The sequence below is a fragment of the Oryctolagus cuniculus genome, chromosome 1 (genome assembly GCF_964237555.1).
Source record: "Oryctolagus cuniculus chromosome 1, mOryCun1.1, whole genome shotgun sequence".
Classification (NCBI taxonomy): domain Eukaryota; kingdom Metazoa; phylum Chordata; class Mammalia; order Lagomorpha; family Leporidae; genus Oryctolagus; species Oryctolagus cuniculus.
The window spans coordinates 224,909,014-224,921,608 of NC_091432.1; the positions used below are offsets into that span (position 1 = coordinate 224,909,014).

Sequence of the window (12,595 nt, forward strand, 5' to 3'; positions counted from 1 at the left end):
GGAGGAAGCATCTGGCTCCAGAGGCCATTTGGGGGTGAACCAATGGAAAAGGAAGACCTTTCTCTCTGTCTCTCTCTCACTAACTCTGCCTGTCAAAAAAAAAAAAAAAAAAAAAAAAAAAAAAAAAAAAGACGTTATAACAGCTAACATCACTAAGTCACAGGGATTTTGAGCTCCATCATAACTTTATTTGTACTAACCCACTGTGTAGCAGTCTATTGTTGACTGCAGTGTCATTATGTCCTGCATGACTGCATGCAACAATTGCACAACCACATAGTAGTTATGTATAACACAAAATATGCACACTCAGATGAGTTTGCATTGATAGATAAGTAAGCATACACCACTCAGTATTTCTCTCCTTCTGTATTTATTTTTTTTGCAGGGCAGGAAACATTAGTACCTTCGTCTACATGGCAACCACTGTCTATTACATAGGATGTGATGCAATTACTAATAACCTTACTAGCTTTTCATGGTCATTAAGAAATAAAAAGGAAGTTCTGGGCTTGGCAACAGGAGACATAAGTTCTGATCTTGATTCTTCTGCCAGTTCCTTAACTGAGCTTCCCTGGGCTCATTTCCTCCTCTGTATAACAAGGGTATCAATCCCGTTAGCCTCTGGGGGCCCTTCAAACCCAGACATCTATTCATATCTATGTTATGTTCATTTGGTGGACGAAGGCATGGAAGCCACTGGGTGTGGAATGTGTGGTTTGGGAGACAATAGAAAGGTTTCCACAAGGATGAAACAAGACAAAGAAACATTACCTGGGTTGAATAAAAGCCACCTCCGTACCTCTGTTCTTCAGACAACCATTTGATGATCGGGTTAACATAATTCATCTCTTTCAGGTTCAGACTGGTGAGCAAAGCGTAGGCAGTGGTTTCTACCATGCCTGCTGTGCCAGCATTAGGTGCCGAAGTGTCTTTATGCTGTTGAAGACCATCTTTCCAAAAACGGTAAATGGGTGGACTACCACCTGCATATCAACAATTGCCAGTCATTAGCATGATTAAAAATGTGAACTTGACATAACAATACTGGTGGCTTTCTGGTTTATAGAAGTTACTTACTTTTTTTCTTATTGTAAGAAGAATGTCCTTAAGGTGGCCAACACAAAACAAAATCTCTTAATACAGTGCTTTTTCTAATTTTGTATTTTCAAAGATCAACATAGAATACCCATATGAACTAGGAAGAGGTATTATAGTAGAATGGAAAGTATGATGAACTGGGAATTAGTAGACCTAGGTTCACCTTGAGTAAGCCCCTTGAGTTCTGTGGGGCTCATTGGATAACACTTACAGTATAGATAATGCTTCCTTCTGTTCAGTAAAACTCAAAGACATTACAAATGTAAAAGTTTTTATAAACCAGAAAGCACCATGTACATATAAAGGACCACTATTACTAATACTACAAGATAAATTGGTAAACTTTTTTCCCTAGTGGAAAAAATTCACATCCAAAAAGTCTTAGTTTGGTCTTTTATTATTTTCTTCGAATTTAAAGCACCGTGCTCGCTTCGGCAGCACATACACTAAAATTGGAACAATTCAGAGAAGATTAGCGTGGCCCCTGCACAAGGATGACACGAATTTAAAGCACCAATGATAGTTTCATATATGCAGCACTTTTCATTAATTTGATTCTAATTTATGTTTGTTATTGCAAAAGTAATTTAAACCTGCCACTTCAGATACTGTTTGTAGCAATCCTTTTTTTATGAAACAGTAAAATATACTTGGAAATAATTTTTGAAGTTAGTAAACTTTTGATGTATCTGTATTTGTATCAGAAAAATATCTGCATTATTTGCATGAATTTGTACAAAATATTTCCCTTCCTCTCAGATGCCAGATTTGTTATATTTAAAAGGAAAGGTTTAGTTGAGAGTTATAAACTCCCAGTTCAAACAGTATTTGAATTATTAAGTTCCCTTCTACCTCTTAAATTCTATCGTTTTATGACCTTTATCTTACAATGCCCAGGACATTTCTCTGTGTTATTTTTAAAGAATTGTACAAATGGTTTTGAAGCATATGTTAAAATGTATTCATTTTACAGTGATGACAGAGTGAAATATTGTAGGCAGCTGTGAACCTCATGTAAGATTTATAAAACTTTTATAAAACCCCAGGAGAGGGTTCAGAAGTTCCCAGTCATGCCAATGACTTCTGCTATTCTCTGTTTCTGTACTCCTGGCCTCCAGGAAGCAGTAGTTTTATTATTCAAACAAAATACATATGTTTATAGTAAACTTGGAAAAATACAGACCAGGTCACTTTGCTGGCTTCCCTTCTAACCCTAAGAAGTGGTAAAGTTCTAAGGCTTCCTTTGGCTCCCACATGAATGTGGCAAGGCACTCCGTGCTCTGGGTGGAAGCAGCCCTAACCCAGGATGTGTGGCTGAATTTCAGTGTCAATCCACCTGCTTGCTTGAAGTGCCTTGTCCACTGCACAGCTGCGCACAGAAGCCTTGGAGAGCCCCTGTAATGACCTCTACCTTACAACATGACCGTCTCTGGCTCCCCCACCCTTTGCTTCCTAGACCCCACTTTGGACTCATGCTGTGCCTCTGCAGTCACACCCCTTGTCCTTGGAGTTCATGTGTCTTCAGCTTCCGCACCTGCTGTTTCTCCCCCAGGAACACCCTTCCAGGCAGCCACAGGGCCTGCTCTCTCACCTTCTTTCAGGTCTCACATCCCATCTCTGAGAGACGTGCACCCAATCATCCTATCGAGAATAACCAGCCCATAGCCTCACGTTTCCTCCTCTCCCTGTTTGATTTTACTTCATATCAGTCATCACCAATTTATTCAGTTTTGATTAGTCACTGTTTTTTTTTTTCCTCTCATATCAGAATGTATGCTTCATGAGGGCCTAGATTTTTGGGGTTCTCTTTTGTGTGTTGCTTTATCCCCAGAGCCTAGAACAGTGCCTGGCATGTAGGAGGCATCCACAGACTACTCGATACCTATTTGTCAAATAAAGGAAGGAATAAGTATTTGCGGAATGAGTGATGAACAGCGCCTACTGCATGGGACTGCGATGGTTTATTCCATGAGGTCAGGGGCTGTATCTCACTAAACTTCGCATGCCACTCACTCCCCTGAATCAGGAGAGTCTATGTGCTTAATGCACATTTGTGATCGAGCATATGGAGTGAGTCATACCTTTAACTGAGGCTGCCCTCTTCAGGGCTGAGGCGATGGCACGAAACTGTGGGTGAGTTCTGTCTCCCAGGGAGAGCGCGTAAGCTGCGATGGCCAGGGTAAAGGTGCTCTGGGCTGGGAGGGTATTTTCAAGCAGAAAGTTCTCAGCTTTCGTTAGAGCTGTGCTGATTTTCTAGAAACAGGAGCAGAAGACTCCTAAGCTTCTTGGCAAAGCATCGGGATAACAACTGATGGGAGCCACCCTCCGGTCACAGCATCCTGACAAGTGAAGGGTGGAAAGAGGACTGACTGGGTAGAAATGGACGGCGGCTCAGGGAAGAAAATCCTCCCAAGAAAACAGAGCCAAGAGGACCATGCGAGTGTTCAGATGAGGCTGAGCTTCCGGTCTCTGCATTCTCACTTCCTCTTTTGAAGTTTTGTCCCTTTGGTTTCTGATTCCAACGTCAGCTCTGGCTTCCAGGAGGAGGCACCAAGCACAGATACAGCTTTCAGGATTCCTTCTCAGCAGAGCTGAGATGGGCTCACATGTCCAAAAAAGAGTTATAATTAAAAAAAAAATAGAAAACCCCAAAATGCCAAAATATTTTTTAATTCTAAGAATTCCCGTGAAAAGAGTCCCTGTCACTTTGTCCTAGTGATTCTGGGGAGTGGGTCAGGAGAAAGCCTGATGTGATGCTGCTAGCCTCCTGCCTGACTCCTCCTCTCAGCACCACAATGCTTCTCTGGTCATGTGGCCACCAGATACCAATTTGTTATCTAGGGCTCTGGGAACTGGTCCTTGTTGATTATTGCTTTTAAGAGTTTTATTATTTTTTTAAATTTTGCAAGGTAGAGATATAGACATACAGGGACAGAGAGAAAGAGTCAGATAGAGAGAGCTCCTATCTGCTGGTTTCCTCCCCAAATTCTGCAATGGTTGGAGCCAGGAGCTGTGAATACAACGCAGGTCTTTTGTATGGGTGGCAGGAACCCAGTTATTTGAGCCATCACCACTGCTTTTCAGGGTCTGCATTGGAGGGCAGCTGGAGTCAAGCCAGAACCAGCACTCAAATCCAGACACTGTGACATGCGATTAGGATGTCTTAATTTCTAAGGTAAAAGCTAGCTCTCTTGTTATTTTATCTTAAGTATAAAAACCAATGCTTTTGAAACAAACTTTGAAAAGTGGCTTTGTTTTGTGGTTGCAGTCTTGCTAATCCTCTTGAGATTTTGCATCTTGGTTCTGTATCCTGGTTTGAAGGATATACATGATTGACTTCTGATTTTCAGGCAAGAGTGTTTAACATCGCTCAGGGAGCTATCTCTTCCCAGAGCATTGTGTCAATTCCATGGATGTTTGGAGTCTTCTGTGTTGATTCACTTAGGCATATCTTCTATTCCCCCTCCCCCATCTTCTAAGCAAATGAAACTGTACAACCCAAGGGAGCAAACCTGCTGTTGTATATCCTTATCCTGCAGGATACAGAAGGACTCCACTACAGAATACCACTAGCACATATAGTAAGACTTAGCAGAAGTAAGAGAGGGAAGCTAAGGACACTGGGTCATTTTCCCATCGTAGTCCCAGTTATTGGTTCTATAGTCCCATGACACAGAGCAATTGAACTCATACTTCCAGGCCTTAGCTTTTCAACTATCAAGTAGCTTGGACTAGGGTATCTTTAATCCCTGCAACATTTGTTTTTCTTTTTTTTTTCTTTTCTTTTATTTTCTTTCTTTCTTTCTTTTTTTTTTTTTTTTTTTGACAGGCAGAGTGGACAGTGAGAGAGAGAGACAGAGAGAAAGGTCTTCCTTTGCCGTTGTTTCACCCTCCAATGGCCGCCGTGGCCTGCGCACTGTGGCCGGCGCACCGCGCTGATCCAATGGCAGGAGCCAGGTGCTTCTCCTGGTCTCCCATGGGGTGCAGGGCCCAAGCACCTGGGCCATCCTCCACTGCACTCCCGGGCCACAGCAGAGAGCTGGACTGGAAGAGGGGCCGGGACAGAATCCGGCGCCCCGACCAGGACTAGAACCTGGTGTGCCGGTACCTCAAGGCTACCGCAAGGTATTAGCCTAGTGAGCCACGGGGCCGGCAATCCCTGCAACATTTCTAAAATCCTTTCATCCTGCAGCTAAGGTTGGTTTCAAGTAACGTGAAAGGAAGGAAAAGATTTGGAGACTAAGTGTCTTCTGACGGGTGGCCCCTCCAGTATTTGGTACAGAATAGGTGATGGGTCTAGAGAGAGAAAAATGTCTACTCACCAGCAGGGGACATAGGTCAAAGGCCTTTCTAATTCCAATCACCGTGAAGGCTGTAAGATACAAGCTGTTCTCTTTGGCTTCCACTGGCAGGGTACCCTAAAAATAAGTGATGTTTCAAAAGGAGAGTGAAATGATGTCTTTAAAGTGAAATTGCTTGGTTCTAGTACCTATTTTGCACTTTATCTCCCACTCTTTCCCATCATCTACTTCAGCTGGACTGCTTATTGTTCCTCAATAAGCTCTGGGACTCCTTACTTATCTCAGTGCCTTTTTAAAATTAATTAATTTTTGATGGAGTTACAGGGAGAGAAGGAGAGACAGAGAGAGAGAGAGATATCTTCCATACTCTGGCTCACTTTCCAATGGCCACGGGGCTCTGACAGGCCAAAACAGGAGCCAGGATCTCCCATGTGGGTGCAGGGGCCCAAGGACTTGGGCCATCCTCTGCTGCTTTCCCAGGCACATTAACAGGGAGCTGGATTGGAAGTAGAGCAGCCAGGACTCAAACTGGTGCCCAAATGGAATGCTGGCATTGCAGGCTGTGGCCCAACCCCTTGCACCACAACTCCAGCCCCACCTCAGTGCCTTTCCATGTTCATCTCTCCTTCTCACCAACCTCACTATCTACCTCTCAGTCCACTGAATGAATCACCTTCCTCTTCTAATTCAAAATGGCATAACAAATATGTAGAAAAATGCTTAATCACTAATAATCAGGCAATACAAAGTGAAATACAGTGAGATACCAACCTCTTAGGATGACTATTACAAAAAGACAAGAGATAAAAAGTGTTGTCAAGGAAATGTAGAAAAGAGAAGCACTGCATGTTGTTAGTGGGGATGTAAATTTGCACAGCCATTATGGAAAACAGTACGGACATTAAAATAGGAGTATGTTGTGAGCCAGTGACTTCACTTTTGGTTACACAGCCAAAGGAAATGAAATCAGTATATTGAAGAGACAGCTGCACTCCCATGTTCAAAAGCCAAGATGTGCAATCAACCTAAATGTCCATCAATGGATGACTGGATAAAGGAAACACACACACACACACACACACACACACCAGAATACTATTTCACCTTTCAAAAGAAATGAATCTTGTCATTTTTGACAACACAGATGAACCTAGAAAATATTATGCTAAGTGATAGAAAGATAAATACAGCATGATGTCACTTATTTGTATGTAGAATGTAAAAAAGTTGAACTCACAGAAGTAGAAAATAAAAAGAAGGCTTGGAATGAGAGGATAATTGGGAAGATATTGGTCAACGGATGAAAATTTTAATTTAGTCAAGAATGAATTCAGGAGCTCCAGTATGGTGACTATTGTTAATAACAATGTATTCTGTAGCACTTGGAAATTATTGAGAGAGTAGATTTTAAATGTTCTCACCACAAAAAAAAAAAAAAACCCAATGGTTATTATGTGAGGTAATGCATACATTAATTAGCTCACTTAGTCATTTACATTGTATACATAGATCTAAATATCATGTTTTATAACATAAATATAATAGAATTTTAATTTTCAACAAAAAATAAAGACTAGTATTAACCCTGAAAAAGAATGCTAAGTGTGCTATCTGCTCTACTTGGAACACTCTTCCTGCTTCCTTCAGTACTTATCTCCTAGAACCTGGTCAACTCATTTTATCAACTTCCCCAGCATAGGTCAAATCTCCTGCCTTCAACTACTACGTTAACTTTTCTTAGCATGTATCACATGCTTGAAATTACATAATTCTGACTTCTCTGTTATACTGTAAGCTTTACAGCACGTGACAACACCTATTTTGTTCACTGTTATATTTAGTATATATTCAGTATACGCTTTTTTAATAAGTACATGAACTTGCATTTTGATAAGAGTTGCTAGTGTTCATACCAGCATTTTTTTTTTAAAGGATATCTGTTTGTTTGAATGTCAGAGTTACAGATAGAGAAGGACAGAGAGAGAGATTTCCATCTGCTGGTTCACTCCCCAGATGGCCACAATGGGCAGCGCTGGCCAGGTAGAAGCCAGGAGCCAGGAGTTTCATCTGGGTCTCTCATGTGGGTGGCAGGGGCCCAAACACTTGGGCCATCTTGTGCTGACTTTCTCAGGCCATTATCAGGGACGTGTCACTGCAGGCGGCTGTGTTACGGTCTACACAACACCAGCTCCTATACTAGCGTATATACCCTCCCTTTTCTACCAGTGCATGAACTCTTTGGTGGCAAGGATACTATCTGGGGCCCATCCTGACCGTATCAGGTGCTCAGTCAATGTTTGTTGAATGATTGTGGATAAATAAATAGATGGATGGATGGATAGATAGATTGGTGAGTATCTCAAGAAAAAATGTTATAGTGTTTTACTTTTCAAATACCAACTAGATGATTTCAGTTGTCTTCACTTATTCCAGGAGTCCTATGAAACCTACTGTGAATCACAGAACTCACTCATGCATGATAGGAGAGATTGGATGGGAGAGATAAGAAACAAAAAGATTCTATTGAATTCTAAGACATTACTGAGATGTCTTAGAGTGATGTTATAATTGCTTGATAATTCAAACTTGTAAGTAGATTCTAGTCACAAGTAATGCTTTGTTGCACTCTGCTATAAATCAGCCCCAACCTCTTACTAACAGGGATATAGGGTCCTGTCTTTCATGACAATACCATGCAGCTCTGAACTGCAAGAAGGCTCTGAACTTTAGGTATAGATTCCACACCAACAGCACGTGGACAAATTAGTACATTTTACTCATTGTGAGAGCTCTGGAATTTACTCCTGGGAACCAGGAAGGTCTGTGATACAAAGAATCTAAGATATCACTTATCTGACCTCTAGTGAACCATCTGAAGATCTCTTGACTTTAGAGAGTACAGGGAGGTCTTTCATATTCTTTGTCCATTCACAGAGGGAGTTTCTTGCAAGTGTACATATATTTTTTCCTGTCTTCTTCATCTTCTCATAATAGGTTGAGAATGAAACTCAAACTTGTATATAAATAAAACTATTGCTAATTTATATACTTGGTTTCCTTACCTGTAATTTTATTGGTTGATACTTGGAATCATCCTTAAAAGATCCATTTTCTAATTGGCAATTCTCAACCAGCCATAATAAAGAATTGCAAATTAAATTTTGGTTATGTTCTACATATTTATTTACTTGTCCAAGTACTCTTAAAGCAAAAGCTGTTAACCTTTGAGACAAAATCAAATAAACATTTAGAACATTGAATCCCTTTTGGCTTTTGACTTACAGGGTATTTCAGTTAATACCATTTTATTCTGTAAAAGAAAATGACATTCTAAACATTAAATTCCAAAGTAGGTCACCATTTTATAAAAGAAGGAAAGATTTTTGGAAGATCTCCAAAATATTCAGTCAACAAATGTGAACAGCACATCTTCATAATCACAACACTGTCAGCTGGCACAGAAGCTAACAATTGATTTCTGATGGCAAAAAAATTCTTTAACATAGAAAATAATAGAGGTGAAACAAACAGATTAGAGTTAAAACATTTACCCGTAAATACAAGATATGGAGGAGTAAAATCATAAAATTCTAGATTGAAAAATTTGTACAAGCCATGACATCCAAATCCTTACCTGTGGCCTTAATTCCTTTTCCCAATATCCCCAGGACTGTTTATTGTCTTCCCTTGAGCTCTGTCATGACACAGAACTTGCCACATTACAAGGAAACTTTGTTTCTATAATTTTAGCTATTTTATTTTGTTTCATTTATTTGAGTGACAAAGAGAGAGTGAGACAGACACAGAGATCCCCAAATACCTGCAACAGTCAGGGGTGGACCAGGCCAAAGGCAGGAACTGGGAATTAATTCTGGGTCTCCCGTGAGTGGCAGGAACTCAAGTACTTGAGCCACTGTCTGCTGTCTCCCAGGGTGCTTATCAGCAGGAAGCGGGAAGTGGGAGCAGATCCAGGGCTCTGATATGGGATGCAGGAGTCCCAGACACTGTCTTACCCACTGCACCAAACACCTGCCCCCACAAGGAAACTACCAGGAGCATGATTGCTTAGTCAAGAAACACTTTCAGCTTCTACTAATGTTCATCAGCACGTTAGAAAGCGGTGCATTCAACACTCCCTCAAGGGCCTCCCACTCTCAGCTTCTCAGACGTCCGAGACACAGACCACCTGACATCCCCATACATTTCTCCTCCTTACTTTAAAAAATTATTTTATTTTGGGTTTCATTTTTGTAAATTTATTTTTATTTATTTGAAAGGTGATGGGGCGGGGGGAGATCTCCTTTCTACTAGTCCACTCCCCAAAGGCCTGCGACAGCTCGGGTTGGGCCAGGCCAAGGCCAGGACCCAGGAACTCCTTCCAGGGCTCCCACATGGGTGGCAGGGACCCAAGTACTTGAGCCATCACTCACTGCCTCCTAGAGAGCACATTAGCAGGAAACTGGAACTGGGAGTGGAGCTGGGACTCAAACCGAGGCACTCTGATATGTGGTATTTTGTAAAATTAAATACTACATGGCAATGAAAAGGAATGCGGTAGATCTACCTATGTTACAAGGTCTAAGAAATAAATATTGGAGAAAAATGCAAGTTGCAGAACAATAGATTTTAGTATGATACTTTTTTTTAAATACATTTCTTTTTTTTTAAAGATTTATTTATTTATTTGAAAGTCAGAGTTACACACAGAGAGAGGAGAGGCAGAGAGAGAGAGAGAGGTCTTCCATTAGATGGTTCACTCCCCAATTGGTAGCAACAGCTGGAGCTGCACTGATCCAAAGCCAGAAGCCAGGAGCTTCCTCCTGGTCCCCTATGCGGGTGCAGGGGCCCAAAGACTTGGGCCATCTTCCACTGCTTTCCCAGGCCATAGCAGAGAGCTGGATCAGAAGAGGAGCAGCCGGGACTAGAACCGGTGCCCATATGAGATGCTGGTGCTTCAGGTCAGGGCATTAACCCGCTGTGCCACAGCACCGGCCCCGAGTAGTATGATACTTTTTCTAATCATCCAAAAACACAAAAAAGGTCTCCATGTGAATTCATATGTATTTGTATAAAGGATTTTTTTTTTATTTGACAGGCAGAGCTAGACAGTGAGAGAGGGATAGAGAGAAAGGTCTTCCTTCTGTTGGTTCACCTCCCAAATGGCCGCTACAGCCAGAGCTACACTGACCCGAAGCCAGGAGCCAGGTGTTTCCTCTTGGTCTCCCATGTGAGTGTAGGGGCCCAAGCACTTGGGCCATCCTCCACTGCCCTCCCAGGCCACAGCAAGGAGCTGGACTGGAAGAGGAGCAACCGGGACTAGAACCTGGCCACCATAAGGGATGCCGGCGCTGCAGGCAGAGGATTAACCAAATGAGCCACAGCACTGACCCCATGTATAAAGGATTTTAAAATGGTCCAGAAGAATGCACAAACTCCAGATAGTGAGTGTCCTTGGCAGAAAGTGGACAGGAATAAGGAGGAAGCTTGTGGTTAAAGGTTAACCTGAGTTATATCGGTAATGTTTTCTTTCTTAAAAAAAGCGTAGGCTAATATGAAAAATGGTGATGTTAATTTTAAGTCCTGTTAATATGAGTGACATTTGTACTTTTTTGCTGCTTTTATATACTTCTCAAAGACTTTTTCAGGTGCTGGCCATTTTCCTCTTTGTATAGAATTTCTTTCCAGGAACTTGTGGATCTAGCTCTCAAGTGTTCCTCTGTTCCTGGCTGAATGTTACCCAGGCAGCTTTGCCCCAAATTCCTGAAAAACTCCGGGTTTTACCAAGAGGTCATCGCATCTCCCAGAGATTTCTGTTCTGCAGGCACCTAGCCCCCAGGCCCTGGTGTAGCAGTTTCCAGTCTGCATTGGCCCCACTCTGGCCTCTGTTTCCTGGTGGTTATCGTCTAGTTGGCCTGCTCAAGGCTCTGTGTGTCTTTTAAAATGTGCCACTCACACGGGCATACCCCACTCTAAGGTTTGTGGTACTCGATGAGTGATTAGATACCCGGTGGAAGGAAAGGAATCAGACACTGACGGACGACACCGACTGGCTCAGTAGGGGACAAAAGGTAGGAGCTCGCTCTGTAACAAGGGGACAGAGAAGAGGTGTATTTGGGAAAGGAAGCATGAATTTGCCACAGACTGTGTTTGAAGGACCTCTGGCTTCCAGGCCTGGAAATGTGGAGCTGGAGCTTAGCAAAGAGGTGACTCAGACATCAATTAGGGAGTCATTGACATTGAGGCAATGAAAGTCAAGGGCAAGATGATGTTGCACGAGGAGAGGTTACAGAAAACATGATGGCCAAGGAGAGGGACTAGGGACTCTCAACAAAGGACAAAATCTAAAATTAAATTGTTCCAGGTTGTAAATTCTTACATTCTTAAATGCTTCCTATGGTAGAACCCACAAAGCACCTGACATACTCTGTTTTATTAAATATTTTGTCAAGGCATGATAATATTTTTGGAAAACTGACCGCCATACGGATTTTTTTAACCAATTCAAGTCCTTTTTCCCTCAAATCATCAGAATCACGGAAGCTATGCTTCACTGAAAAAATACCTATTTAGCACCTACTGTGTGCCAGGTATTTACCAGGCCCTAGGAATACTTGGAACTGCCCATATGGAGCTTATGTTCCAGTGAGGGGGCCGGACAAGAAGTGAAATCAAAATGTCGATGATAAATGCTAAGGAGAAAAGGAATGTCAGAGAGAAGGATATGACATGCTGGGACGAGAGTGAGTTACAACTTTAGCTAGAATGACACAGCAGAGGCCTCACTGTGAGTGTTTCATGGTAAAGATGAGGGGGAAATGAGGGAACGGCTGTGCTGACATAGCTGGGGAAGTGCATTCCAGGTAGAGAGAATAGTCAGTGCAAAGGCCCTGCGGTGGAAGCCTGCCTATTATGTTTGAGGGGCAGTAAAGATGACATTGGGGCTCAAGTGGAGTGAAGGTTTGTGTAGGACATGAGGTTGGAGAGGTGAGGTGGGGCCAGATCATGTTGAGCTGTGTTGATTGCAAAAGCCAGTTTTTCACCACGAGTAAGATGAGAAGACTTTGAATAGTTATAAGTGGCACGCATAACTCATATTTTAACAGGGTCACTCCAGTTGCCATGTTGATTATGAAGTGAAGAGGATGAAAGTCTGAAGGCTGAAGCCCTAGGGAGGCTAGTGGATACTCCAGGTG

At 42.2% G+C, this 12,595-nt stretch overlaps 1 protein-coding gene and 1 non-coding gene across 3 annotated transcripts in view; one reads left to right on the forward strand and one right to left on the reverse strand.

Moving 5' to 3' along the window:
- The window catches only part of C5 (complement C5), a 94,638-nt gene that overhangs the window by 30,110 nt on the left and 51,933 nt on the right, over nucleotides 1–12,595 (reverse strand). For both annotated transcript variants that reach the window (XM_008273377.4, XM_017350045.3), the window contains exons 26-29: nucleotides 8,465–8,624; nucleotides 5,424–5,519; nucleotides 3,183–3,354; nucleotides 775–986 (exon numbers count right to left, since the gene is read on the reverse strand). In XM_008273377.4, the coding sequence (XP_008271599.2) occupies nucleotides 775–986; nucleotides 3,183–3,354; nucleotides 5,424–5,519; nucleotides 8,465–8,624 (640 nt within the window). The remainder of the gene's footprint in view (nucleotides 1–774; nucleotides 987–3,182; nucleotides 3,355–5,423; nucleotides 5,520–8,464; nucleotides 8,625–12,595) is intronic.
- On the forward strand, nucleotides 1,524–1,630 carry LOC127484990 (U6 spliceosomal RNA). Its single transcript, XR_007912199.1, has one exon. It is a non-coding gene; the product is annotated as a U6 spliceosomal RNA (small nuclear RNA).